Source organism: Lissotriton helveticus, chromosome 3_2 (genome assembly GCF_964261635.1).
Source record: "Lissotriton helveticus chromosome 3_2, aLisHel1.1, whole genome shotgun sequence".
Classification (NCBI taxonomy): Eukaryota; Metazoa; Chordata; class Amphibia; order Caudata; family Salamandridae; genus Lissotriton; species Lissotriton helveticus.
In genome coordinates, this window is record NC_136062.1 from 465,178,706 (window position 1) to 465,206,107 (window position 27,402).

The following is a 27,402-nucleotide window of genomic DNA, read 5'->3' on the forward strand; positions in this document are numbered from 1 at the left end:
ACTCCCCGATATACTCTTACCTTGAGGATACTGTGCAAGGGGGTGTCCTGCAGCCCACACCGTTGCAGGTCGAGTGTTGTTTGGATATTTTGACATACAGCACAACCTACATCTTATGTCATCTTTTAAAACATGGCTTTAGCGTTCCCTAATGTTCTATAATCTTTATACTTACATTAGGTGATTAAAATGTAATTTTTCTCTTTTGCAGATTTTCTATGAACTGGAGAAAAATCGTAAGTACATTTTTAGTCTGGATTTCATGGATCTTGCGCATAGCTCCTGTGCATAAAGAAGCGCTATACTCTTGGGAGGGTGGCGGCTGCATTGTGTACTATGCACTGAATCCCTTTTAATCAGATTGTGTGTACTTACAAAGGGAGAGAGAGTGAGATGGGCCACCCTGAATGAGGCGCGTCGTGTGCAGGAACAGAATGCTGCTGTCAGTCACAACTTAGGTGCGAGGATGAAAGGAGGAGCATTCACACCCCCGCCTGCATGCGCAAACGGAAGTTGTCAACATCAGGAAGTGAGAACTAGAGAAACAAAACCCAAAGCGCCATTGACTGGTTCACAGGAACGGAGCGGGTTATTGACGGCCCCAGTGTGTGTTTGGGAAGGATTTAGAAAGTCAGGCATTTTTAAGAGCATCATAAGGAAGACGGGCCCGCACATGTATCCCTGTTTGCCACATCTGCCCCCGCACCTGCAGGGCTCTGCGCATTCCACCCCCTCCCACACCAGGGGCATCAACCTCTTTGTGAATTGGCAGAAATACACATTTGGGGCCCGATTCACAAAGGTAAATAAATTACACCAAAAATCTAAGTTTACTACTTTTGATATTCACAAAGGTAAGTTACGAGTAGTATCTTTACATCCGCACTCGGGTCAGAGTTTCGCACTCGGGCTGAACCTTCGCACCCGCGGCGGCGTCTCCGGCCCGAGAGCGGAGATTCCACTCCGGGTGCACAGACTCAGTCCAGGTGTGGAGTAACGTCTCTGTATTTAGGGAAGAAAGTCCGCCCTGAGTGCAGACGTAAAGATACTACTCGGAACTTAACCTTTATGAATACCGAAAGTTGTTAGTTTAGATATTTGATCTAAGTTGACCAATGTGAATACTGATAGTCGTAAACTTGGACCTTTGTGATTCGGGCCCATGGTGTATAGACACAGATGCACCTTTAGAACCAGTGAACATTTCATCTCCTATCACTGCTTTCTGAATCCACGTATTCCAGTGCTTGAGCAGCTGATGTGAAGCTGGGAATGTGCCTTCTCTTTCAGACACCCATCATTCAGAGGAGCCCGTGATACCAGACGTCTTTGAGATCATCACCAAAGAGAACCAAGGTAAGAGAAAACCTCGGGCTTCTGGGCGCTAGACTTTATTACACGAGATTCAACTGTGACCCTGATCCCAGGCGTCTTTGAGATCTAAATGGAATCAAGGTAGGAGGAAACCTCCGGGCCTCTGGGCGCTAGACTCTGTTACAAGATAGTCAGTTGTGACCCTGAGCCTAGGTGTCTACAAAATCATCGCCAAAGAGAACCAAAGTAAGAGAAAACTTCAGGCTTCAGGGAACTAGACTTTGTTACAAGACAGTCAGCTGTGACACTGAAACCAGACACCCTCAAGATCAGCAGAGAGAACCAAGGTAAAAGCAAGCCTCAGGGCCTCTGGGCGCTACACTCTGTTACACAATAGTCAGCTGTGATCCTGAGCCAAGGTGTCTTCACAATCATCACCGAAGACACCCAAGCTGGTGGACACGGCCCTTTCTGCGGGTCACCCCAGATTTGTGCCTTCCTCTGCTGTCCTTTTGTGATCTCGTTCTTGTTGGCTTTTAGGACTCTGTGCACTCTTTCCCTGCTGACCAGTGGTAAACTGCTTCTACTCTCTCCCTAACACATGGGAACATCGGCCTACACCTAATTATCACGTTTAATTTACTTGTAAGTCCCTAGTATCTGGTGCTAGGTGTACACAGGCCCTGTACATTAAACTCTACTACTGGACAGCAGCATTCCTTGTGATACCCACTAAAGTAGCCTTTTAAACATGTCTCATGGAGAAGCGTGGCTCAGTGGTTAGAGGCGGCAGACCCGGATGCTGAGATCGGCCGTGGACCAGGGTTCGATTCCCCGCCTCGGCGGGTCTCGGGCTCAAAAATTCCATGGACTCGACAATTCTCGCTCCGGTGCCTACTCGACTCACGGGGTCACACTCTGCGACTCTGGGCAATAGCTTGCTTGATCTCCACTACGGCCCCTCGCGGCGGGATGCCTGGCTTTCACCTTGTGGATACCCTGCCGGGGTATCTCACAGGGGAATACCAGGACGGGTTCCCTAAGCAAGCGCCTTGATACCTTCAGGTGATACGTGCGCTATATAAGTCGCAATACATTTACATTTACATTCAGGCCTGCCACTGCAGCTGTAGTGTAGATTGAAGCAGCCATTTACACCTGGTCTCAATACATCATCATTGGCTCATATTTTACAAATGTAGTATATCTGGGAACAGATGCCATCCATTTAAAAACAAATAGAGGAATGGAATAAAAAACACTTAAAAAGAAATGCATTCTGGGAAATAGAGTCCTCCCCCAAATACATTTCAAATTCATAGCATAGAAACATCTGGTAACAACATACAGATATGTATCTTGTGTAGGAAAGTGCCCCTTTTTGCATGGCTGGCCTTCACTTTTCTGTGTGATGCTTCTTTACTAAGTGTGCCCTGGGTTTTTGCTAATCAGGCACCCAGGGCATGTCTTCTTTCCCCAAAACTGTACCTTTGCTCCCGCATTGGCACTCCTCTGGCCTATATATATGTCTATTGTAGAAGGTGCCAGGGGCACAAACTGGGTCTGGTGGCTTAGTGGACTAAAGCATCCACTGCAGGGGCTGTGTTTACCCTCATGTTCACCGGTACAAATCCCTGCGGGTCCACTCAGCCTCTCATCCTTCCTGTGGTTGATAAAATGAGAACCATTGAGCTGAGTAACAACGAACATCTGCTATTCAGCGCCAAGATGCCCCTTTGTGGGTGAATGTGCGCTTTACATTTACAAATGTTATGTAAGGGCCTCGTAGCCAGAGGAAGTCTCTGAGGGCTGAAGCATATATTTTGCCACCCTCAGAGACCCATGCCAGTGCAGTCTGTGTGCCAGGGGGAGAACCTAAAACTACAAGTCAACATGGCACACATGCCTGTGTTCATAAAAATGACTGAATGCACTCCTTTGTCAACTCTAATCAGTTACTTTAATGTGTGCTCTTTGGGTAAGGTTTTGGTGCAGACATGCTCTTGCAATGCCAGCAGCATGGTTCAAATGGTTCCATTACACATGAAGCGTTCATTCCCTTCCAGACACATGTCGAAGAGCAACAAAAGTAGAAAAATCCATTTATCTTCAATGTTCCATCTTTTCATCCTTATTTCAACCATAATTTGTTCCCCAAGTTCATCGCATCTTATTTCGTTTTTTCATATAAAGACTTTGTACATTCCTTGTTTCTCTAATCCTGAGGAAATGCCTATCCAGGCTTTTTCTGTAGCATGCAGGATGACCCTGTCCCAGGCAGCCTTGTTTAAAATTACCCAAGGCAATACAGCCCTTCATCAGGGGTAGCTTCATAGTTAAAAACAAACATCAGCGTGACGTGTATTTAACAATGATCGTCCACTCAACATATTCACAACTCTAATGTCAAATCCAAACACTTAGAACTGTTAGACATGTTTTATAGGACCACTATTATTGCATCACCCTCTGTGTAAGAAAATACATATTCATAATTACGTCATCAATAACGTGCTCCTCGACTTTCCCAAACATAAAAACCCTTCTTATGAACATAACAACACCTTGATCAAATCATTCAACAATAATTAATAAACAAACAAACCATCGCCTCTTACAGGTATTGTAAGTGCACTAAAGCCATTTTAAACCATGAGCTTGGAGTTTGGCACCCCGAACACCACAGCTCCATGGTGTCTTCACTGAAGACTGCAAAGTTAGGTATCAAAATTCTCAGCCCATTGAACCCACACTGATGCCAGTGCTGGATTTAAGACCAAATGCAATCAGAGGGCATCTTAGAAATCTCCCTGCATCCCAAATTACCTCTCCAACTGGGAGTCGCTTCCAGGAACCCTCCCTGCCCGAATCTGCAGTCTTTGATCCGACCGGAGATCTTCAATTGAAAACAACAGAGAACTCGACAGAAGCTCAGCACCCTGCTACCGGCTGCCCCTGTGCCACTGTGGGTGAACCTTGTATGCTAACTCGTATCCCCCTTTGGCCTGAACTTAACCCTAGGAACTTAGCTCTCTCAACCCTGTGGCTTGCCCGAGAGAGGCCACCAACCGATGGCCCCCTAATGTCACCGGCTAACATTGGGCCTCAGTACTCTGCACCCGGCTGCCCTAATGCCACTGATCTTCCTAGAAATTCTACCCGAGCTGCATCTCGCGCTTGCCAACATACCGTTGGCGTGCGCGACCGGGAAAATACTCCTCTCCAAGTTTTACGCACTTTGCAAGCGGAGCACGGAGTGTAGAAAACGCAACAAACGGAACGAAGTTCAGCACCCAGGCCTATTGCTTACCTGTACACCGATAATCAAACTTTCTTCCATAGGCTTGCATTAACTGCTTTTCCTCCGAAAAAGCTCTACGTGTGGAGCTGTGTTTGTATGAAAACCCAAGCAACTATCTTTTAATGCAAAAGTGTTTTACTTACCTTTGTCTAGGAAATGTCCCAGTGTGATATCTAGGCATACCACACTTTGCAAAAAAAGTAATCTCAAAAGTACTGTTAAAAGTAATCACAAAGTAATTACAAATATCAACTCTCTTTAACTGTTTTTCAAACCAGTAAAAAAGTCAATTTCATCCAGTTTGCATATTCTTATCCACCTGTTTCAAAAAGTACCATTTGACTTACCTGTACCAGGACCTGCTTGGTTCTAAAAATAAAATACAACTAAAGAAATATTTTTTTATACAAACAATTGGTCTGAGTTCAGTCTTTGAGTGGGTGACATAATTTCTTGCCTAAGTGTGTCACCGGAATGCGAAGACGGCACTAGAGGTACTCGGCAGGCTCAGTCCAGTAAATCTGGTCATCCCCTTGCCGCTTCTCTCCTGGAAGCATCAACAGCTAATACCTAGCGTATGCTTGAGAAGGGAATCCCCCTCTCACACCTAGAAAAACACCTTAGCAAGTGTAACACATAGTCTGCATTACACAAACCCACCTTTTTAGTATGCACCATCACTCTTTTATTTAGGTTCTGAGGAAAGCCAGATATTTAAGGCAATGGCTGAAACATGTCGACCCACGTATGGATGTAGGAGGTCGTAACTCACCACCTTAAGATCCCCCAGCCTTTTTTTTAACCGCTGACGGCGGTCCAATTATTAAAGTGTAATTTACCCTCGGGTATTGGGACCTCCGCCAAGCCGTTTTAACTGTCACTCCACAAACGCACCCTACACTGCACTCTCAGCAATATACCAGCTCCGCTGTAATCAGGCGTCGCAGCACACCCGAGACACGCTAGGTGTTACTGGGTGGGCCAGATGATGAAGCATGCCACCAACCAGGTTGGTGGAAGAGGGCTTCATGAACACACCAACGAAGGTGACCACTGACAAAACCAGTCAGAGTCTTAACATAAAAGTCATATTGAGAAAGTCTCCTTTGATGATACATATAAAAATACATATAAACCAACGGGGACACAGACTAGCTATCTAGTCCTCTCTCTCTCTCTCTTGATACGTCTACAATAAATGCTTAACACTAACCTATGATAAAGCATTACTGCTCGCCCACACTACTACAAAAAGAGCGTAAGGTGGTATCTACTATTCCCTTTGTAAGCCTTTGGGGTTCCACTGGACTCTGTGCACACTATACCTTACTTTGGTATATTATATATAGAGCTAGATTCCTACATCATGTCATCACCACAGATCTATTATTATTAATCAAAGCATATGATTGGCTGACACTAGTATATATTTTTAAGGATTGTGTTAATACAATCATATCAGTGAAAATTAAACTAACCTTTGTGTGCTACAAACTGTGTAAATCGTATCTGCTCGCTGGTCTAGTTCACTTAGTGAATATTCAAAGAATATTATATATTAGTTCATACTTGTATGTAAAAGAGATAATGAAACGTACAATGCTAACTTAGATTTGTGTGGATAAAGAATTACGCAGAATCTATGGTGGTGACAGGGTGAAATGGCTGCCTCTGACAAGTGTGATGTCATTGCTGGTGTTTGCTGAACAAAGACATAAAGCGCTTAGAAGGCATGTAGCCACTGCAGTTGTTAATCTGATTTTTCTGTCTTAGTATGCTCGATGTTATTATGGCAAGTCAGTAAAATGTTTTTAGTGGTGCCATATGATATGACAAGATGACAACACTATAGGAATGTAAGACACAGGAAACCATCCCCAGTAAACATTAACAGCTGCAATTACTCACTATCAATGCCTATTTGCTGAGGCCTTTTTTTCAGTCATTAGGGTAATTTGTTTTCTTAAGTAGATGCTTTGGCCAAGGTCTGTTGTTTGACCTGAAATGTCCGCATCTGCCTCCGTCACGAGAAGTTCTTGCATTTTTTATTATTTCTTGAAATTGAGCTTTAGGCATAAGATCTCCCTTCTCTTCCATGTGCTCTTGTTCCTTCTGGTGTAATGACAGACTCTGAGTACTAACACTGTGCTTTACTGTTGTAGGCAGCTCACAGCTGGTCCACGAGGGAGACATTGCTGTCCAACCAGGCCGCAGTGCCAGGATATGTACAAACAACAGCTGCTTCTGGCCCAAATCCAGCGATGGGATGGTCCATGTGCCCTACACTCTCGATACCACTTACAGTGAGTTCCATTTTACACCAAGGCTCAACATTGTCTTTCATAGATACCTTTCCAGGTTGCTTCACCTTACATCATCCTCTCCTTTCCTCTGTTGTCCCTCAGGTGCCCAAGATCTGGCTGCCATTACAGATGCAATGAGTGAGTTTGCAACAGTGACCTGCATCCGCTTTGTGGCCCACACGGCAGAACCAAATTACCTCCAGATCCTTCCTACAAGTGGGTAAGAGCACAGGACACCCAAGGACTGAGCCAACATTCAGCATCACACCAGATAGGACTCCATCCGATAGACTCATTACCTTTAGACCCTGCCTGTGGATGGGCAAGCAAACACAATTAATGATTAGCAGTATCTATCCTAAATGACACTGAATGTCATTTAGTGTCATTTAGGATAGACACTGCTAATCATTAATTGTGTTTGCTAAGCAATTGTTCCACCCAACAGAACTCACTGTAGATTAGATTGCTCATACCAAGGTGCTGAGGGACACAGGGTTTACTCCATTATGTTCGATGTGGATGGGTAAGAGCACATGACGATCTAAGGACTGATCCTACAATCAGCACCACACCAGATAGGGATCCTTCAGATGGGCTCAATACCTCCAGATCCACCCCGTGGATGTGTAGGAGCACAGGACGCATTAAAGACTGATCCTACATTCAGCATCACATCAAATAGGGCTCGATTAAATATACTCATTACCTCCAGACCCTGCCTGTGGATGGCAAGCGCACAGGAACCCCAAGTACTGATCCTACACTCAGCATCACACCAGATATGACTCCATCACATAGACTCATTACCTCCAGATCCACCATGTAGATGGGCAAGAGCACAGGAACACTCAGCATCACACCAGATATGACTACATCACATAGACTCATTACCTCCAGATCCACCATGGTGATGGGTAAGAGCACAGGGCACCCTAACGACTGCTCCTACATTCAGCATCACACCAGACTGGACTCAATCACATAAACTCAGTGTTAACAGCCATGTTCCCCAATTGAAACAGGACAACCTGAATTATCATGCATAATCTCCAGCTCGCATAGGATGCAATGCAGAATAATATATCTCCACACCGCATAGTGAGGATGCATAGAATGGGGCAAAACGTAGTGTAGTGAAAATATTTACATTCACCAGTGTGTTTGTTGGCACTGGAAAACGTGTCCTTTAGATGTGAAATAGGGTTGTTCAGCTTCACGTCCCATTGTGCTTTCGCTAACCTAAACGTCCAATGGGACAGCTTGCTTCAGGGAAACCCTTTATGACTCGATCCCTTGGGGCTGCTGTTCCTGAATGAGATCTACCACTAAAACTGAGATCTTCAGATTGGAACACCAGATGTGGGGCCCTCTCACTGGCGGCCTCGCTCTTTTGATACCACTTAAAACCCAACAGAATCAGCTCGCAATCTGGGAGTGATTCTTGATTTAAATCTTTCTTTTTGTTTTCAAATTTCAAAACTCATTTGCACTCGCTATTATATGTTGAAAGTACTCCAGAAAATTGCCCCCTTCTGCCTTTTGACTCCCAGAGGATCTTTGCCCAGTCCTTGACATTAAGTAGACTAGATTGTTGTAACTCCCTCTGTGCTGGTCTTCCTGCGCTTCTGATCTACAAATTACAACATGTACAAAAAGCAGCACCACGATTGATTCACACTGCTCTCAAATGGGACTATACATTGATATGTATATCTTTAAGGGATATAGAGGTTTAGTTTAAAATATTAAATTTATATGGTATATTGTTTTAGGTTGATCTAAAAAAAAGACTGGATAATTAGTTACATGGGCTGAAAACCCTCAGTATGTGATTGCCGCTTGGCTCCCTACTACCACTTAGACTCCCTTCATGTTATTTTGTGCCTCATTGAATTATCACTCATGTTCTGTGAGCTCTCACTGGTGTATCCACAGGGGCTGTGTTCTCTAATTTAAAGACCCTCCAAGATTTCAGTACTGTCCATGATGACCCTCTTTGGGTTGTGGATTCACAGTGAAAGACCCTCCATGGGTTCAGTACTGTCCATGATGACCCTCTTTGGGTTTTGGATTCACAGTGAAAGACCCTCCATGGGTTCAGTACTGTCCATGATGACCCTCTTTGGGTTTTGGATTCACAGTGAAAGACCCTCCATGGGTTCAGTACTGTCCATGATGACCCTCTTTGGGTTTTGGATTCACAGTGAAAGACCCTCCATGGGTTCAGTGCTGTTCATGATGACCCTCTATGGGTTGTGGATTCACAGTGAAAGACCCTCCATGGGTTCAGTACTGTCCATGATGACCCTCCATGGGTTGTGGATTCACAGTGAAAGGCCTCACATGTGCTGTGGATTTTAAATGATAGACTTTCCATGGACAGTGGGAAGAGGTGTGGCGCCGCGGTCAGGGCGACTGATGCTGGATGCTGGGGATTACGGTTTAATCCCCGGCTCCGGCGGCAGGGGTCTGCCCAGCACCATGCGACTCTGGGCAATAGCTCGCTTAATCTTCCCAACGGCCCCCAGCGCCGAGATACCCCTTCCTGTATGCTTTGTTTATTCCCTAGAGGTTTTGATGGCTGGCTCCTGTAAGCTTTCTACATTCCCTAGTGTTGTGATGGGTGGATCATCTATGCTTTGTTAATTCTCGATAGATTCTGATGGCTGGATCCTGTATGCTTTATTTATTCCCTAGTGGTGTGGGTGTTGGATCGTGTACGCTTTGTTTATTCCCTAGTGGTGAGGTGGTTGGATCCTGTATGCTTGTTTATTTCCTAATGTTCTGATGGCTGTATCCTGTATTCTCTGTTCAATCCCTTGTGTTGTGATGAGACTACCATCACTGGGTTCTCTTTTGGTTTGTCTACTCTTCCTCTCAATCTTGTAGCATGGGGTATATTTCTGTCAGTGAATCACATGTCCCTCAAATTTAATCAGAGGTGGGTGTGTTCCACTTGCTGAAGCTGGAATTCCCTAGCTGAAAGAAGCCATCCTTGACAGTTCTGAGGGAGGCCATTGAAGTCTGGATGTGATACTCTTCTTACAGTTGTTTTCAATGAACTGTTAAGAGTTGAATAAGGTTTCTGGGGCAGTCAGTGGTTACTGAGCGGTATCAGTGGTTGGTGTACACTGTGCCACATCATTTACCACTGGTATCCCAGGGACACAGGCTCCACTGCACCACAACTGAATTACTCCTGTTGTGCTTGTGACTCCTTAAGAGCAACAAGGCTGAGTAGCCAAGGCTTGCTCCAGGAGGTGGTTGAGGGTATGGAACTCACAGTACAATAACAATGATTGCACACAATTAACTAAAAATCCAGTAGAAAGGATATGTTGTTATTTTTTAATGTGAATTGCATCAACACAAAGTAAAGCAAAGGAGTTAATATAGAGAAAACCTAAAACACAGAAGGTCTAAGGTGCTCATGTGGCCTAAATACAACCTCAGGCAAAACTCTAGCATGCTTGCAGTAAGTCAGTCCAGTTGGGGTCTGTGCGAAGTGTTATCCTAGAGGGGAATGTTATTCTGTTCTCTGCTGCGGCTAGGAATGGGCCTTTACTCTTTAAATATGGTGGTGTGCATAATTCTCTTGTTCAGTGGAGCAAATATGCCAGACAAAGTGTTACAGTGTACCAGCCTGACTTTGATATGTTTGCTGTTTGACTGGAAAGGTCTCTCAATGTGATGAGCATCACAACACAAGGCAGGAGGGTGTCCCAGTGTCTTTTGCTGGACAAAAATGTTGGGTGTAGCAGGATAGAGACATACTGTATATTCTAATTCCACCCATAGATCCATGAGGTCTAAATGCATAGATTCCAGAGGCAGAAAAGAGTACACAAAAGATAAAAACAACCTAGAGGGACCCATCATTTTAGGACCCCACTCTCAATGCATATACTTTCACAGTTGTAAAACACACATGTAACATGACACACACAACCAGAACACTGACTGTGTTAGAGTATGGATCCCAGTCATGGGGGACGCAACAGATTAACCCATAGGCAGCTGGTAGATCTGAATCCCCCTTCACCCCCCCCTTGAGTCAGACTGGTTCAGGATGACACAGCTTTCCTTTGCATGCAAGGCTTTTTATCACAACCCAGACTACACATTGTCGCTGTCCTAGAATCCCTCCTCCCTTGCTGATAACGACCGTCAGAGAGGAGACGCACAGGCCGATGCCTTGTGTGGAGTAAAATTATAATACTTGTTCTCTGAAGGTGCTATTGCAGTGATTAATGGATCTCCCTGGTCCATCTTCTCCCCTAGGTGCTGGTCGTACGTTGGGAAGACAGGGGGAGGCCAGCAGGTATCTCTCTCCGGGGGATGTATGTCCAGAGGAACCATCCAGCATGAGCTGAACCACGCCCTGGGCTTCTACCACGAGCAGAGCCGCAGCGACCGCGACAACTATGTGACCATCATGCCGCAGAACATCTCACCTCGTTAGTAACACCCCGGGATTCACTTACCCTTTGGAATTGATTTCGATATCTCATTGGCTCAGCTTAGGTTTTATCAAAGATACACACCAACACAACCTTTCTACCAATCTGACCCTTCTGGTGTCATTTTTGCAAAAGTTACCACTGCTGAGGTCATTAACTGGAGCAAACCATTTATTGTAAGCCTACATAAAAATGTTTGGCACAGGCTAAATTGTGACCCATTTTTAAAATGCATTTTCCTGAAATCGATCATGAAGAGCAGTGACTGCTAACTGCAGTGCCGCACTAAGAGACACCGGGTCCAGATAGACACAGAAGTCATGTGTGAATGCAATACTAAGATGTGGTGCTGTTCTGCTCTCTCCCAGTGCTGTTGGCAGACTTTAGGCAGGCATGTGCCAACACAGAGACCCTTGCTCCATAGTGCTAGAGTGGCTGTGCTGTCTGAAGCATAGTTTTTGCTCGAATTGGTCCCTTTAAATATAAAAGCTATGCTTTAAGGCTTTTCCCACTTTATGTGTGTGCTGTACAATGCAGCACACATGCAAAGTGGGAAAAACAAGAAATGAAAGATCTTCACCCTGTTGCCCTTGCCTTGCTGAGGTGCAGAATTTTAGCCCAAATTCCTGTCTACAGTTTTTTGTACACAGGGATTTATGTCAAACCCCATGGGTTGTTGCATAGTAACACCTGTGCACCACCCATGGAATGCCCCCTTGACTCAAAGTAATGCAAGGAATAGCAAAGCACAAACTTTTCTACTTTGGGTTATAATCCAACACAGATCGTGATTTGCGTCGGATTGTAAATTCCACCTGAAGCCTTTGAATCAGGTTTGCATTAGAAAACTAACATAAACCTGAAACAAAGCATGTGTTTTTATGTGGATCCAGGGCCGGATGAGAGCCTTGAGCACCACTCTTCCTCACTCCACTATATCTCATGCAAATAATGGCGTTTCTCTCTACAGTTTTTTCATCCTCCGATTGCATGACATCGCTAAAAGCCTCCTCGGTATTCCCCAAACTCTGCATGAAAAACTCCCCTCTCCGTTTCATTCGAATGCACATCACCTCTCTCTGCGCACAACCTACTTTAAGTCACAGGCATGGTTGCCGTAATCTTTATAATTGCATTATTTCTAATCGCCTCATTTAATTCCAATTTTTCAGATCAATCACCTCTGCTTTGAAAGTCATTCCTGCAAACTAATAATACCTAATCTCCTCTTTCATGTATTAATTCCACAAATCATCTATTGAACCTCACATACTCCCTCAGTTCACAAAATGATCACCACTAACTCCTATAGTTTTCTCCTCCTCACAGAAACTGGAGTAAATGCATTGAGCAGTTTTCTTGAGAGCACAAGACTAATCCCAATAACCAACAACCACTGGATTAACCACTAAACCTTGGGTGCCCGGAGCCGTGTGCTCCCTGGCATAAAATGCTGCAGTGCCTTGTCAAGCGTAGTAAGCGCCATATAAATGCAACTACAATACAATGCTATACAATGTAAGGTGAAGGGTGCACCCTGGAGATTACCAAGGGTGTTGGATCACTTTATGAGGCAAGGAAAAAAATAGGATGAGTTTCCCTTCAAAAAGTCACAGTGAAATATCTTTAAAATTGCTCGAAACTCCAGTGCATCGCTCATGCATGCATGCAGGCATTGGCTTTTATTTTGTGTGAACCTCACTCGGGAGCAATATGGCGGTCTTCATCAAATAGCATTTATGTTTTGAATTTTACAGCTGCATATCACATGCTAAAGCGATTAAGTGATTTACCTAAAGTCTCATGCTTTTCGATCTGGTGCTTAGGTTCAGATATGAACACACCCCCAAATGCACCCAGTTTCACAACTGAGGTCCATATGTATGAAAGTTACATTTTGCGATTCTCAAATAGCGATTTTTAGAGAATCGCTATTTGAGAATCACAAAATGCTATGTATGTAGGATTTGCAAATAATTTTCCGAATCCTACATATTCCTTAATTGCAAATCGCAAATTGCAATTTGCAATTAAGAACTACCTCCCCATTCATTCCTATGAGCCTAGAGGTCCATAGTAATGAATGGGAAGACATTCTTAATTTGTGATTCTCAATTAGAGAATCGCAAATTGAGAATGCAATTCCAAGGGTGCCAGGGTGTTTTAAAGGACACCCTGTTGCACCCCTGAAATGTGCATGAGGGCCCATATGGCACACATACATGCCCTAAGGGCATGTATGTGTGCCATATGGCACTTTGAAAATGCAAAAAAGTGCATTTTTCAAAGAAATCAAAAATTACCACCAACTTGAAGTTGGCGGTAATTTGCGATTCCTTATGGCAAAATTGCACTTTTTCTGGGCCTCATACATTGCATTTAAGGAATCGCAATTTGCGATTCCTTAAATGCAATCGTAAAATAGGGAATCACAAATTTGCGATTTCTTATTTTGCGAGGCTGTTTTGCTTACATACATTCCACTTAGCTATTTTGCGATCGCAAATGCCAAAATTCAGCAAATTTCGGCGTTTGCGATCGCAAAATTGCTTCCATACATATGGCTCTTAGCCATTGGACTACTTCTAACCCCTGCAATGGCACAAGAGAGCACTGCAACGTAGTTAGCTGGGACCTTCTTATTATTAAAATGTGCCCTATCAGGCTCAGTCGTCACTAACTTATCTTTACTGTCTGCTATTCTTAACAGAGGACATCGGCAACTTTAACAAAGAGAACACCAACAACCTTGGACTGGAATACGACTACTCCTCCGTGATGCATTATGGGATGTAAGTCTCCGATGCGCAGCTAAGAAGAGGTCCTCTATTTTAAACTCTCATTAAAGGCTTTTATATAACGACAATGAACATGATTAAACCTTTCCGTGCGGGGGTAATTCTCCTGCTGTCCTGGGGGGGCGCGCGCAGTGCCCCAGTGCTCATGACGAGCTCAGCTCGTCATGAGGCACAGTCCTCGTGTGCTTATGACGAGCTGAGCTCGTCATGACCACACCCGTTTCCGTGGAACGCTCAGCACAGCAGGGGAATTATCCCCGCATGCGAGCGTTCCACGGCTCATGACGAGCTGAGCTCGTCATGAGCACCGGAGCACTGCGCTCATCATGAGCATGGAAGAGGTTAAGATTTTGGTGGACAGGATACTCCTTTGCAAACATGACAGATTTCCCTCTCCACCAAACCCTAGGACCACCCGCTTCATTTAAAGATGGGCGAACACTAAGTACCTCGGCGACAGAACCCTTGCTGGCTCTGTTGATGAAATACTTCCTCTGACAGCCCGATGGAGTAGCGGCAATCTGAGGAATGGCATTAGAATGCCTGCCCTATATAGGCTGGACGATGTAATATCTTGTTTTACCTGACCATCACCAAACCTAGTATTGAGGGACAGGAAGAAAACAATATCTACCCACGCAACCTAGGCTGAAAACATTTAGTAATTGGAAGGAACCGCAGTGATGGTGGTTCGTTTTATTGTGTGGAGATGACACCTGGGCTGGTGGTCCTGTCTAAACTTGGCAGATGGAGTACAGTCAGGATGACATAGGTAATGTCCTCTGACACCCTCCAGCCCTCCATCCATCAAACCCTCACTCACACCCAGTGATTTTGATCACATTCTGATGTGATCTTTTCAATCATTACTGAGATTGCTGGAGCTGGGAAGTAGAGGGCGGGTGCATTTCGCCTTTGATGGTGGGAGGGGGACCAGGAAGCAGAGCATGGTGCATATTGGAACCTCTATATGTGAAGAAGACCACCAGAGTGTTGACTCTGTCTGTTAGGAGGGAAGAGGAGCAACGGAAAGATGGCTGGGTTGGTGTTCATGAGTGCCATAATGTAGATGCGCCTTAGGAGGACACAAGTGAAAAAGGGCAGAATATTCATGGCTGTGCCAGTGAACATGTTCCAACAGAGTGGAATGTCCATGGATGAGGAAGAGTATTACCAGCATGGCTGCGTTGGTGAACATGATTGGTTAGGATTAACGCTCTGTATGTGAAGTGGTGTATGGAATGACGGCTGGGTTGGTGAACATGGGTGCTACAGTATGGAACTGCCGTAGATGATGAAGGTAAGAAAGTGAAGGTGAGTCATGGCTGTGTCAGCACATGTCCCCATAGAATGGAAAGTCCATGGGTGTAGAGGGGCAGGTAAATGCTGTCTGAGTTGGTGAACATACTTGGTTTAGAGCAGTAGTGCCATTGTTTATGAATCACAGGAGGGTGATACCTCAGAGCTAAAGCCAACCTCTGTTGGAAGCAGAAATGTTGTGAGCCTTGACAGCAGGAATGTTTTAAATCAGTGCTTTTTAAGACCTGAGACTCTGAGTGAGGGTGAGGGTGGTAAGGTGGATGTATTCTGATCTCCATGCTTCAGAGGCACAATACATGGAAAACGGTGAAGTTTTAGACTGAGCAGGGAAGGATCTGCAGGTGGTTAGTTCAGGAACATCTTTGAGACTAAACTTAGACATTCAACGTTTTAAGTAATCACCAAATATTTGAACCACAGCTAGGCTTTCTGTAGATCTCTATGGGTGAAAAATGAACTATAATGGCACAAACATGATAGGCTTTACCTGTGATGTTTTCGTTTCCACAGGTATGCTTTCAGTAACAAATTTGGACAGCCGAGCATCATCCCCAAGCCAAATCCTGACACGCCCATTGGACAGAGAAATGGGCTTAGCAACCTGGATGTTTCCAAAATCAACACCCTGTACCAGTGTGGTAAGGAGTGCAAGTATTTATTAATAGTCTGAAATTCCAAAGCAGTACCATCATCCTTTAATTCCAGCTGGTTATATTATGTTTTTAATTATTCCAGTTCAATTTCAACTCAAATGGGACTTTATTTATAGTTTATTTTTAGAGCTCACACTGAAATACATTATTGCGTTTATGCGCCACGATCCACAAATAAATAGCATAACATTCTATATACATGTATGTGCTCCAAAAAAGAACACACATGAATGTTTTAAGGCTTTCCTAAAGGTATGCAGAGTATGTCTATTCTTAATATCCAGTGGCACTACATTCAAAATCTTTGGGCCAACCAGCAAGAATATGCAGTCTCCCTTCCACTGAATATCAGTTCTTGCACTGTGAAGAAGATATGAGCCACAAGATCTTGAGTTGCAGGAGGGAAGATGTCTAGTGGTTTTACCCCACAGACAGTCTTGTGCCGTTTCCATGATGCACTTAAAAACAAGGAATGCTCTGTTGAAGATGATACCTTTTTGGATAGGGCTTTTGAATGTGTACCAATGAAGTCTAGCCTGCTGATAAATGACAATGTATCCCTTGTTTTAAAACAAGTCATGTCACCATGTCCTGTACACGTTGCATCTTAGTAATTCGAGTTTTGGAAGCCCACTCATAGAGGAATTGGTTTACTCCATATTTGAAACAGTCGGTGAACCAGACATGATTTTGTGATATTTGTTTTAGATGTAGGGCAATGTCTGTTGCAGTTGTCTTAAGCTGAATAAACCAGAAGCACTACAGAGCTGATGTGAGCCTCAAAGTTCAATTATGTTTCTCAGATGACCCTCAGCCTTTTAGATGTCTTAGTGAAGGTGCATGGGATCGCAAATAAAGTCCGGGGGCAAAGTGAGGCTATGCAGGAGTCTGTGACATAATCCTATGCAGTACAAAAGGGGGTGGTGATGGACGGAGCATTAGAACCAATCAAACACTCACACCCAGTCAAAAGATATGGGTTTGATCCATCACCGTTCTTTAGCCCACTCTGCCACCCCAGTTCAGACATGGCTATATGCAAATCAGTCTGACCCTGTGCCTCATGGGAACAGTCCAGCCCGAACTGCCAAGCCATGCCTTCCCTGGACCGGAAACAAGCTTCCAAGGACTGGTTTCTGGCATTCCAGCCGTCTTCAGCCCGGTCCTCGGAAGCTTGTTTCCATCCAGGGAAGGCATGGCTTGGCAGTTCGGGTTGGACTGTTTCCATGAGGCACGGGGTCAGACTGTTTTGCATATGGCCATGTCTGAACTGGGGTGGCAGAGTGGGCTAAAGAACGGTGATGGATTAAACCCAGATCTGTTGACTGGGTGTGAGTGTTTGATTGGTTCAGATGCTCCGTCCATCACCACCCCCTTTTGTACCACTTTGTTCGCCATAAGTTTGCAGGGTATGCTCAAACGTGAGTCCCTTGCTCACTTTGCCACTGGATTCAAGGAAGCCGGGCTGAAGACGGCTGAAATGCCAGAAACCGGTCCTCGGAAGCTTGTTTCCGGTCCAGGGAAGGCATGGCTTGGCAGTTCGGGCTGGACTGTTCCCATGAGGCACAGGGTCAGACTGATTTGCATATGGCCATGTCTGAACTGGGGTGGCAGAGTGGGCTAAAGAACGGTGATGGATTAAACCCAGATCTGTTGACTGGGTGTGAGTGTTTGATTGGTTCAGATGCTCCGTCCATCACCACCCCCTTTTGTACCACATAATCCTATGCAGAGCATCTCAGATTTTGCTCCACCTAACTTAGTCCCACTTTTGTATATTCACCTGGCCACATTATTTAGGCCTTGTTTAAGGACAAAGACCCCGTCCTTAAGGCCCCACACATGCAGATAGATTAGTATGTCATCAGAAAATCTCTGGTCCTCATGGTAGATTAAGTGCCTTGAAGGACAGGGGAGAGAAATACTGAGCAAGAAAGGTAATGCCCTGGGGAACCCCACCTTCAGACTTCTACTCTGATGACTTGAAGGCCCAATCCTGACACTTTGTGTCTGACCTGTCAGAAAATCATCAAAACCATTCTAGAGCTGGATCTAACACAGTGGGCACCTTTGTTTAGCTGGTCAAGCAGTAGGTCGCAGTCCACTGTGTAGCATGAGGCTGATAAATCTATCAGTATCAACCAAAATAAAGATGTTTCACCCTCATCAGCTAAGGCAGGAAACTAAAACTGTCCTTTTGCCCTGCTGAGAGCTAAAACCCTGCACCAATTGCCACTGCCTGTTCTTCCTGCTAATAAGATGAAATTTCAGCATTTATCCCAACAGAAATCCAGGCTTTGTTCCCTCCTCCTGAAATTCCAGCATTTATCCTCTGATCAGAACTCAGCACTTGTCCTCAAATGTGACCCCGGCACATATTCCCAGAGTGGATCCCAGCATTTATCTATTGAGGGGATTCCAGGATTTATCCCCTGATAGGATCTTAAGATGTATCACTTGATTTGATCTCAGCAATTATTGCCCAGTGGGGTCACAAATTGCACTGCCTGATTGACTTCCCACATGTATCCCAAGATTGGATCCCAGCATTTATCCTTTGATTGGATTCCAGCATGTATCACCTGGTTTGACTTCAGCATGTATTCCTTGATTGGATCCCAACATTTCTCCCCTGATTGATTCCCAGCATTTATCCTTTGATTGGATCCCATCATTTATCCATTGACTGGATTCCAGCAGTTATTCCTTGAAAAGATCCCAGCAGTTATTCCTTGGTTGGATCCCAGTATTTATCCCTTGGTTGGTTTCAAGCATTTAATCCTTGATTGGATCCCAATATTTATCCTTTGATTAAATCCCAGCATGGATTCCTTGGTTGGATCCCATCATTTATCCCGATTGGATCCCAGCATGTATCATTGGTGAGCTGACCAGCATTCAATTCATGATTTCCCCCCAGCATTTTTTTTGTAATGTGATCTCAGCATTTAACTCCCAGCATACATTCAGTGGACCCTGGAATTCACTAGCACAAATTACTTCTTTATGAAGACATGTTCCTCTTATATGGGAGTTCCAGATGGTTTTAATGTTAGAGTACTGCTATGGCCCTATTTGTTCCCTTTATGGAGTTTGACATTTGGATTCATAGGTTTGAAAATGTCCCTGCCATTGAGTGTTATGTCTTTTTATCATTAGAAATTAAGTGGATTTCTAGCTATACACCATGCATATTTCTTTGATCTGGAAACATGTCACTGAAGACCAGTAAAGAGAAAGTGGAGAGATAGAAATATTTTGTTCTTGAGCCTATTTCTACTGCAATTTTATCTGCACCAGGGCAGTTGGTATCAACACTGAATGTAGTTTTAGGTGGCTACTTATGTTCTTGTGTGAGTACAGATCATTGCTAAGACTTGCTAAGACTTGCACTGAGTGCTGATTGTCCGCCGAGATCCTTGTATAGGTCAAGGGGCTTATTCTTGGTGGAGGTATAAGATACGTGCTTAAATACTGGTGAGCCTAACTGAAAAATTCTCGGTAGGAGCTCGTAGATTGTGTAACTTCTACCTGGCACAATCATTGTAAAGTTTCAAGACATCACTTTTTAAAGAATGTTCTTTTTCATATATGGTTTCAGATGTGTGCAGCACTCTTCTCTCTGACCCGACCGGCACTGTGAAGTCATCAAATAACCCATCGTCGTACCCAAACAACGCCAACTGCGTCTACCTGATCCGAGTGCCTTCTGATAAGGTAATGAAGCTAGTCACGATTTCCTCCTGCCAGAGTCTTAGCTGCCTGGGGGTCAGCTTAGAGTAGTGCACTGGGTAAGGAGCTGCCTGATTGACAGGTGGCAGAGGTAGCTGCTGAGGCAGGTCACTGTGGTTAGAGTGGTCCATCAGCAAGGAGTAGGATCTGTCCTAGGAATGTTCTCTCTAATGATGGCAGCACCTTCGCCGCAGAACTTCTGAGACGAACCGATTAGAAGGTGTTATTTAAATCTATAGTAGTGCTGCCACCCCAGAGAAGACTGAATGAAGGTTAAAGAGTGGGTCGCCATGGTGCAAGTAAGCTAGACCTTAAGCAAATTGGGCTTCAAAGAAATGCCACAAGGGGGCAGTACACAAAAGTGAGACAGAATGCCAATGTAGTTCCCCAGAGGATATGGACATGTAAGGGTGAATCTATTAATGAACAGTGGAGCAGGACAGAATACTGGGGTGCAGAGTGACAGGTATTATCATCTGAGTGTTTGGGACATGAATATTGAGTTTTAAATAGAGTGCTACAAAAAAACATAGCCAAAATATCAGCTACTAAAATATGGTTATGGTCAATATCTGTATAGATAAGTATAGACTTACTATACTTAATTTCACATTTATCTTGACAATATATCGATATATGGCTTCAAGGTAAGGTGATGGGGAGAGTAGTTAATCTATACTTAGCTATACATACTCTGGATGCTGCTATTGTTGATATTCTGGCTACAATGGTTTTGTAAGTGATATTTCTCTGCTCAATACTCTAACGTATAACCCTTGCACAAAGCATGAGCTTCTCTTCCCAATGTGGAAATCCTTTGTGAGATTTCATCTGCGGGGCGGCAGCCTTTCTTGTTTCGTTGGTCTTCTGTTGGGCATCACTCACATTTAAAGGTAGGACAGAGGTTATTGATAATGCAGAGGCAGTGCCCCAGAGGTCTAAGACCTTCACTATGAGCCCGGTGAGGAACCAACTGTGCCAGGCGTCTATGAAGGTTACACCAGCTTAGCTCTCTCTGTTGCTCCTTCAACTTGACTGACAGCCTCAGCTTAGCACAAGCAATCAAGTATCCAGTGTGTAACTTCTTCACAAGAGGCACCTGAGCATCAGCAGAGGTCTGGTACCAAGTAGAGGCACCAAGAGAGAAAACACATAGGGCAGGGACAGCATAAATGTGTCATGGCTCTTTGAACACACAGTTGAAGTGGAGGTATGGTGGTGAAGGAGGCCATAGAAAGAAGCAGTCACTGACTTAAAGAGTCGAGGTAAAGGGATGCATGCATTGTCCGAGAGTCAATGCAAAATCACTGACTGAGTCTAGTCTGGGATATTTTTCAAAAACTGAAAATCAGTCCTTTTTAAACAAATGAAGGCTAGAAAGTACAAGACACTCTAGAAATTGTATGTCTAATGTACTGCTCTTTCTTCTCAGATTCTTCTACAGTTCATTGCCTTTGATCTCCAGTCCTCCCCAAACTGCGCCTCTGACTACCTCACAATTTACGATGGCAACAATAGGGCAGCCCCAGTCTTACTCAGCAAAGCGTGCGGGACCGGAGAGCTCCAGCCATTCACCTCTTCCGGAAATGAGATGTTGCTGGAGTTTGTGACGGACGGCTCCATCACCGCCAGTGGGTTCAAGGCCTCCTACACCAATGGTACGATCCTTGTTGTCAGGCCACTCTTAAACAAGGAAAAGGACTCAGAGGCATCCTACGGCAATGGCACAGTCCTTGGTGTTAGGCGCTGTAAGACAGGGGAGGGAGGACTCAGTTGCCTTCCACAGCAATAGTACGGTCCTTGGTGTCAAGCTGCTCTCAGACAGGGAGAAGGACTCAGATGCCTCCTACAGCAATGGTACAGTCCTTGGTGTGTGGCCACTCTCAGGCAGGGAATAAAGGACTCGGAGGCTTCCTACAGCAATGGTACGGTCCTTGCAATCAGACCGCTCTAAGACAGTGAAGAAGGACTCAGAGGGCTCCTATACTAATGGAATGGTCCTAGATGTTAGGGTGCTCTCAGTAAAGGAAGTGGGTTCTAAAAGCCTCCTACAGCAATGGTATGGACCTTGGTGTCAAGCTGCTCTCAGACAGGGAGAACGACTCAGAGGCCCCCTACAGCAATGGTACAGTCCTTGGTGTGTGGCCACTCTCAGACAGGGAATAAAGGAATCAGAGGCCTCCTACAGCAATGGTACGGTCCTTGTAATCAGGCCGCTCTGAGACAGTGAAGGACGACCCAGAGGCCTCCTACACTAATGGAATGGTCCTTGATGTTAGGGTGCTCTCAGTAAAGGAAGTGGGTTCTAAAAGCCTCCTACAGCAATGGTATGGACCTTGGTGTCAGCGCGCTCTTACCCAGCGGAGGGAGGAGGACACAAAGACCTCCAACAGCATAGAGGGAGAGAGGACGCAAAGGCCTCTTGTTGGGACCCAGTGAGCTGTGCTCCCAGGATATGGGACATGTTGGCATTTGGTTTACTGCAGGAAATACTTGGTTCTCAGAGTCAATAGATGTCTTACTATGGAATACAAGATGTCATGGGCTATCACACTGACATAATCCCTTTGAGTGTTGGGAGGGGTGGTGGTGGGTGAGTTCACATGGATTAACAGTGTTTTGTTTCTGATTTCTCTGGCTGTGGAATCTTGCCAACTGATGATCATGGGTTGGAAAAGATCACACTGTGCGCAAAATATATGGGGGCAGTGGAGAGTACTGGCTAGGATCTCTGATAGTGGGGGTCCTCTATTGGCAGAACATCTCCCTTGACATGAGCTCTTTTATTTACCATTCTAACCGTAAAGTTGTATCGACTGGGACCCCATGCCATGTTTTCAAATGATTGCCATGTACCACTATATTTGGGGACATGTGAGCTGAGGCACAAACAGCATGCAGGGGGCATCAGGCAGAACCCTACTCTTTGCTCCTGTTTGGCACATAGTTGTTGAAGGGCTGAAGCTGAGCTGTTCTGTGTTTTGTGCTCACGGACATTGTACAGTGGTGACCAGCACTCTATGCTGCAAAGTAATTAACATGATTTTTAATTCTGTCTGACAGTAAAATGTGGCGGCACGTTCACCAGCTCTCCTGGCACCATCTCATCCCCCTACTTCCCCAACATTTACTATTCCAACTTGGACTGCAGCTACTACATCATTGCTCCAGCTGGACACAAGGTAAGTGCCAGAGCTCCCCAATGTCACTCTAGTACTGAGAATAAGAGTGCAAGGCATGTAGACCCTGGAATCATGAAGAACTGTTTAGATTGTCTATCAGTGAGGGTGGTATGGCCACCAGAGCGCAGTTTACAACATGCATTGCTAAATGCATTAGGTGTCACCCATGGGATTAATAATAAGTTAAAAGGTGTGGGAGGAGTGTGTGACTGCAGGGAGAATGGTGTGAGTGCTCTGTGTGCAGGGTGAGTGGTGCATGAATGAAGGGTGATAAGTGTCTAAGTGCAGCGTGAAAGTGCCTCAATGCATGGTGATAGATGTGTGTTTAGTGCAGAATGAGAATTGTGTGAGTGTACAGGGTGAGACATGTTACCTGGTACAAGGTAAGAAGTGTGCGAGTGTAGGATGAGAGTTGTGCCAATAGTATAAGTGCAGGATGAGCGGTTTGAGTTCAGGGTGAGAAGTGTGAGTGTTGTGTGAGAGGTATGCCCATGGTATGTGAGTGCAGCTGGACTTCTCAGTCTATTTCACCGCGAGAAGTCTGTTAATAACTTCCTCAGGCGAGATTATACTTGGTTCGAAAGACTTTGAACAATACTTGTATTCTACAAGCTCTTTGATTGATTGTTTTGATCTTGTTCTAACCATTTTACCCACTTGGACACTGCCTTGCCTATCTATACATTTGTGTATTATCCTGGGTTCCCCATCTCAAAGTGTTTTCTTTGCCAACTACCTGAAAAGTCTTTGGAGCTAGAAGTGAACTCTTCTCCATTTCTTTATATTGTCAGCCACGCTGGCTTAAAATGCCGGATCCATCTGTTTTCATTCTAAAAATGCAGTCACTCTCAAATTCTTGGCATTAAATCTACACCAGCCACTGGTATACTTCCAATCAATGTCAATTTTTAATCCAGGTTTGCAAACCACTTCAAGATATATGAAAATACATTTCACTATTGCCCTGGAATAGCTGAGAAATTCCTCTGGACTAAGATGAATCGGGTAACAGTTATTAAGGTGTTGGCAGGGTGGGAGGCAGGGGAAGAAGTGGAAACTTTGAATTCCAGATATTTTTCTTTGTTGTGCCTCCCTTACGCCTCCCCTGGGGAGGTGTACATTTTTGTCACTGCCTCTGACTTACGATTTCTCATATATCTGGGGCAGTGTCAGAAAGCCATGGGAACCCCCCGGGCACCATCCATGGAACGTCATTTTCACGCTGTACTCTGCATGAAAGGGGCACATATTTATAAGGCTGTGATAAGCCACATAATATCACTTTACGTGGCCCTATAAATATGCCAGTGGCACATTGCGCAAGCGGAATGTAAAAATAGTGACGTTCCGACGGCGCAATAGTGCCGGTAGGTCCTGAATTCTTAAAGTCATTAAATTGAGTTTAAGAACTTGAGCCCACATACATTGTACAGTGAGTTTAAATGAGTACTCCTCGGTGGCATCACGAATAAAAGATCAGGAATGTAACACTACTGTTTTAATGCATGCAGCCAGGGAAAGGAAAAAAAAAAGTTCCACACAAATGCATGTTAAAACAGTACTACAGCAATAGGAAAAGAGCCTACTTTTAAGATATATTTACATACAAGATATTTCACAAGCACAACGTAAGGGCTGTGCGGGTGACACCTAAGAATGGTGTAGCTCTACATTCCACTCAGAGGATCATACGTCACTTTTGGTTGGCATAGCTTTCTAGGCACTGCACCGTGTATATATAAAAGCTCAATAGACCCCCTGGTCACACTGCCTCCTGCTGGCAGGAAAGTGACGGAATATAAGGGCCAACGCATATTTCTCCTTCCTTATCTCATGCTGCCACCTGCTGGCAATATGGTGATGGTAAGTAAGTGCAAACGCATGCTTCTTCCTTCTCTCACATTGTCCCCTGCTGGCAGGACAGTGATGTCAAATAAGGGCCAACGCTTACTTCTCCTTCCTTATGTCACACTGCCCCCTGCTGGCAGGATGGTATGTAAGTGCTAATGCATGCTTCTTTCTTATCTCATAGTGTCACCTGCTGGAGGGAGAGTTTGGTAAATAAGGGCTAACGCATACGTCTCCTTCCTTATCTCACACTGCCCCCTACTGGCATGTTACAGGAGGTTAGGACCGGCTGTCACATTGTTTTCTTCCTTATATCACACTGCTTTCTGCTGGCAGGACAGAGGTACTAATAAAGGACTAACACATACTTCTTGTTTCACCCTGCAGGTCTCAATGACAACCACATCTTTTTCCGTTGAACCTGATTCAAAGTGCGCTGCTGACTCCTTGTCTATCTTCGATGGTGCCAAGACCACCTCCCCACTTATTGGCAAATACTGCGGCTCCAAGCTAGTCCCACCAGTGACCTCCACCGGTAACTCCCTTCTGCTCCAGTTCCACAGTGATGAGATATTGAACATGAAGGGATTCCAGGCCTCCTACACTTTCGGTAAGTTTATCTGCTGTAAATTGACCCAGTGGCTCTCTCTGAACCTCAGCAGTGAGGTGTTTGTTCCTATCTAAGAAGAAGTGTCAGCAGGCCTCTGAGGCACCCAGGCATGTGTTAACTCTGCTTGGGGTTAGCCTGTACCCTCTGGAGCCTCATCTCCCAACATCTAACTTTGGTAGTAGTTACACGTGTCAAGGGTGTGAGTGCCAATTAATAAATAGCCTCTTCTCTCACCATCTAAGTCTGGTAGTAGTGACATATGTGGACGGGCACTGGTGCCGCCAATTAATAAACAGCCTCTTCTCTCACCAGCTAACTTTGGTAGGATGACATGTCAAGGGTCACTTGTGCCAATTAATAAATAGCCTCCTCCCCCATCTAACTATGGTAGTGGTGACTCATATCAAAGTGTACTAGTGTCAATTAATAAATAGCCTTGTCTCTCATCTAACTCTGATAGTAGTGACGCATGTCAAAGGGCGCTGGCGCCAATTAATAAATAGCATTGTCTCTCACCATCTAACTTTGGTAGTAGTGACGTGTCATGGGGCACGAGTGCCATTTAATAAAAAGACTCCTCCCACCATCTAACTTAGGTAGCCGTGACATGTGTCATTGCCCTTTCAGTGGAAGACAAAGGGGGACATTTAGCTGTTGGTGGAGTGGCAGTCCTGCTGCTATTTGGCATTTTAGGGCCTGTCACGTCTCCTGTAGATGCCCAGTAAAGACGGGCACTCGTGCCAGTTAATAAATAGCCTCCTCTCCCATCTAACTTTGGTAGTAGTGAAGTGTCATGGGGCACTAGTGCCAGTTAGTACATTTCCTCCTCTACCATCATTGTAATATGGAAGTCAAAGGCCATCAGCGTTTTACTGTGGGGGAGTCCTGTTGTACTTTAGTGGGGTCCTGCTCTGGGGAACTTTTAGTCCCCCCTCCTATTTGGAGGTGGACAACTGCTGATTGACTGCAGGTGCAGCCTCCACTGCTGGTAAGCTATCTTCAACAGGTCTCTGCCTTTGATGCATCATTAAACCCACTGTATTTAGGGTTGGTCTCCAAAAGCAGATCTGCCCTGCCTGTGGCTACCATGGGAACCATGGCGAAACCGGGCAGGGTCAAACAACAGTGGTCTCCAAGGGCTGGGGGAAACACCCTGCATGTCAGGGACATGGGTTTTGTTTGTTTGCATTGGAAATAAATCTCGGTTTTGGGGGTTTGTTTGTGTGAAGCAAAAAAGAATTCTGGTACAACTGTTATATCTTGTTAGGATGGGTGGTCTGCCAAGACATGGGTGGAGACGGCACCTCTGCAGCCCCAGCAGCCCCCGTGCACTGACTGCTGGGGTCTGAATGACCCTAAAGTGCTGCTGACTAACTCTATGAAGGGGCTGGGCGCGACTGTTAAAAAAAATGGCAAAACCAACTTATATTTTAGAATTATGAAATAATATACAAATAATCGCCACAGTAAAATTGATTGTGCATATTCCTTGGGTATTATGAAAACTAAGGTGAATTTTCCTATATTTACTTGCAGTGAATGCCTAACCCAGGAGCAGCTGACAAGCCGCAGCTTCACAAAAGGTCATGACTCCGGAAGTACAACTGTTCTACGTGAAGAATGGGTGGATTTTATAAGTGCTGCATTTGTATCTCTCCGAGTCTCAGTTTTTGGTCGTCATTCGTTCCGTCGCGTGTTGTTGTCATATGTTGTAAGAAGCGCGTCGCCAACAGCGGTCGCCAATTGTGAATCAAGTGTTTTCAACCTGCATGATATCTGGCTCCTAGCTCGCCACTGATGTATCTGATGTATAGTATGAAATGTGCTGCTCATGTGAAGTGAAGTAGAGATATAAAATAAAGTGTTGACTCTTTTGCA

At 44.9% G+C, this 27,402-nt stretch overlaps 1 protein-coding gene across 2 annotated transcripts; it reads left to right on the plus strand.

Moving 5' to 3' along the window:
• The first annotated feature begins 214 nt into the window (after positions 1 to 214).
• LOC144826365 (embryonic protein UVS.2-like) lies at positions 215 to 27,402 on the plus strand. Of its 2 annotated transcripts, none has more exons than XM_078684692.1 (12): positions 215 to 236; positions 1,291 to 1,356; positions 6,778 to 6,918; positions 7,021 to 7,138; positions 11,203 to 11,378; positions 14,092 to 14,173; positions 16,010 to 16,137; positions 19,754 to 19,869; positions 21,317 to 21,542; positions 22,948 to 23,066; positions 25,302 to 25,524; positions 27,061 to 27,197. In XM_078684692.1, the coding sequence occupies exons 3-12, from the start codon at positions 6,882 to 6,884 to the stop codon at positions 27,069 to 27,071; spliced, it is 1,236 nt and encodes a 411-aa protein (XP_078540818.1). In that variant the 5' UTR covers positions 215 to 236; positions 1,291 to 1,356; positions 6,778 to 6,881; the 3' UTR covers positions 27,072 to 27,197. The 2 variants fall into 2 exon arrangements, with proteins under 2 accessions (XP_078540818.1, XP_078540817.1); XM_078684691.1 differs by lacking the exon at positions 215 to 236 and adding an exon at positions 576 to 802 and having other exon boundaries at positions 27,061 to 27,402.

Bases quoted from the DNA above. Each gene is read 5' to 3' on its own strand.
- LOC144826365 (XM_078684692.1), top strand. From the start codon at position 6,882: ATGGTCCATGTGCCCTACACTCTCGATACCACTTACA. The intron at 11,379-14,091 runs GTTAGTAACACC...TATTCTTAACAG, and splicing joins GCCGCAGAACATCTCACCTC to AGGACATCGGCAACTTTAAC. The intron at 16,138-19,753 runs GTAAGGAGTGCA...ATATGGTTTCAG, and splicing joins CAACACCCTGTACCAGTGTG to ATGTGTGCAGCACTCTTCTC.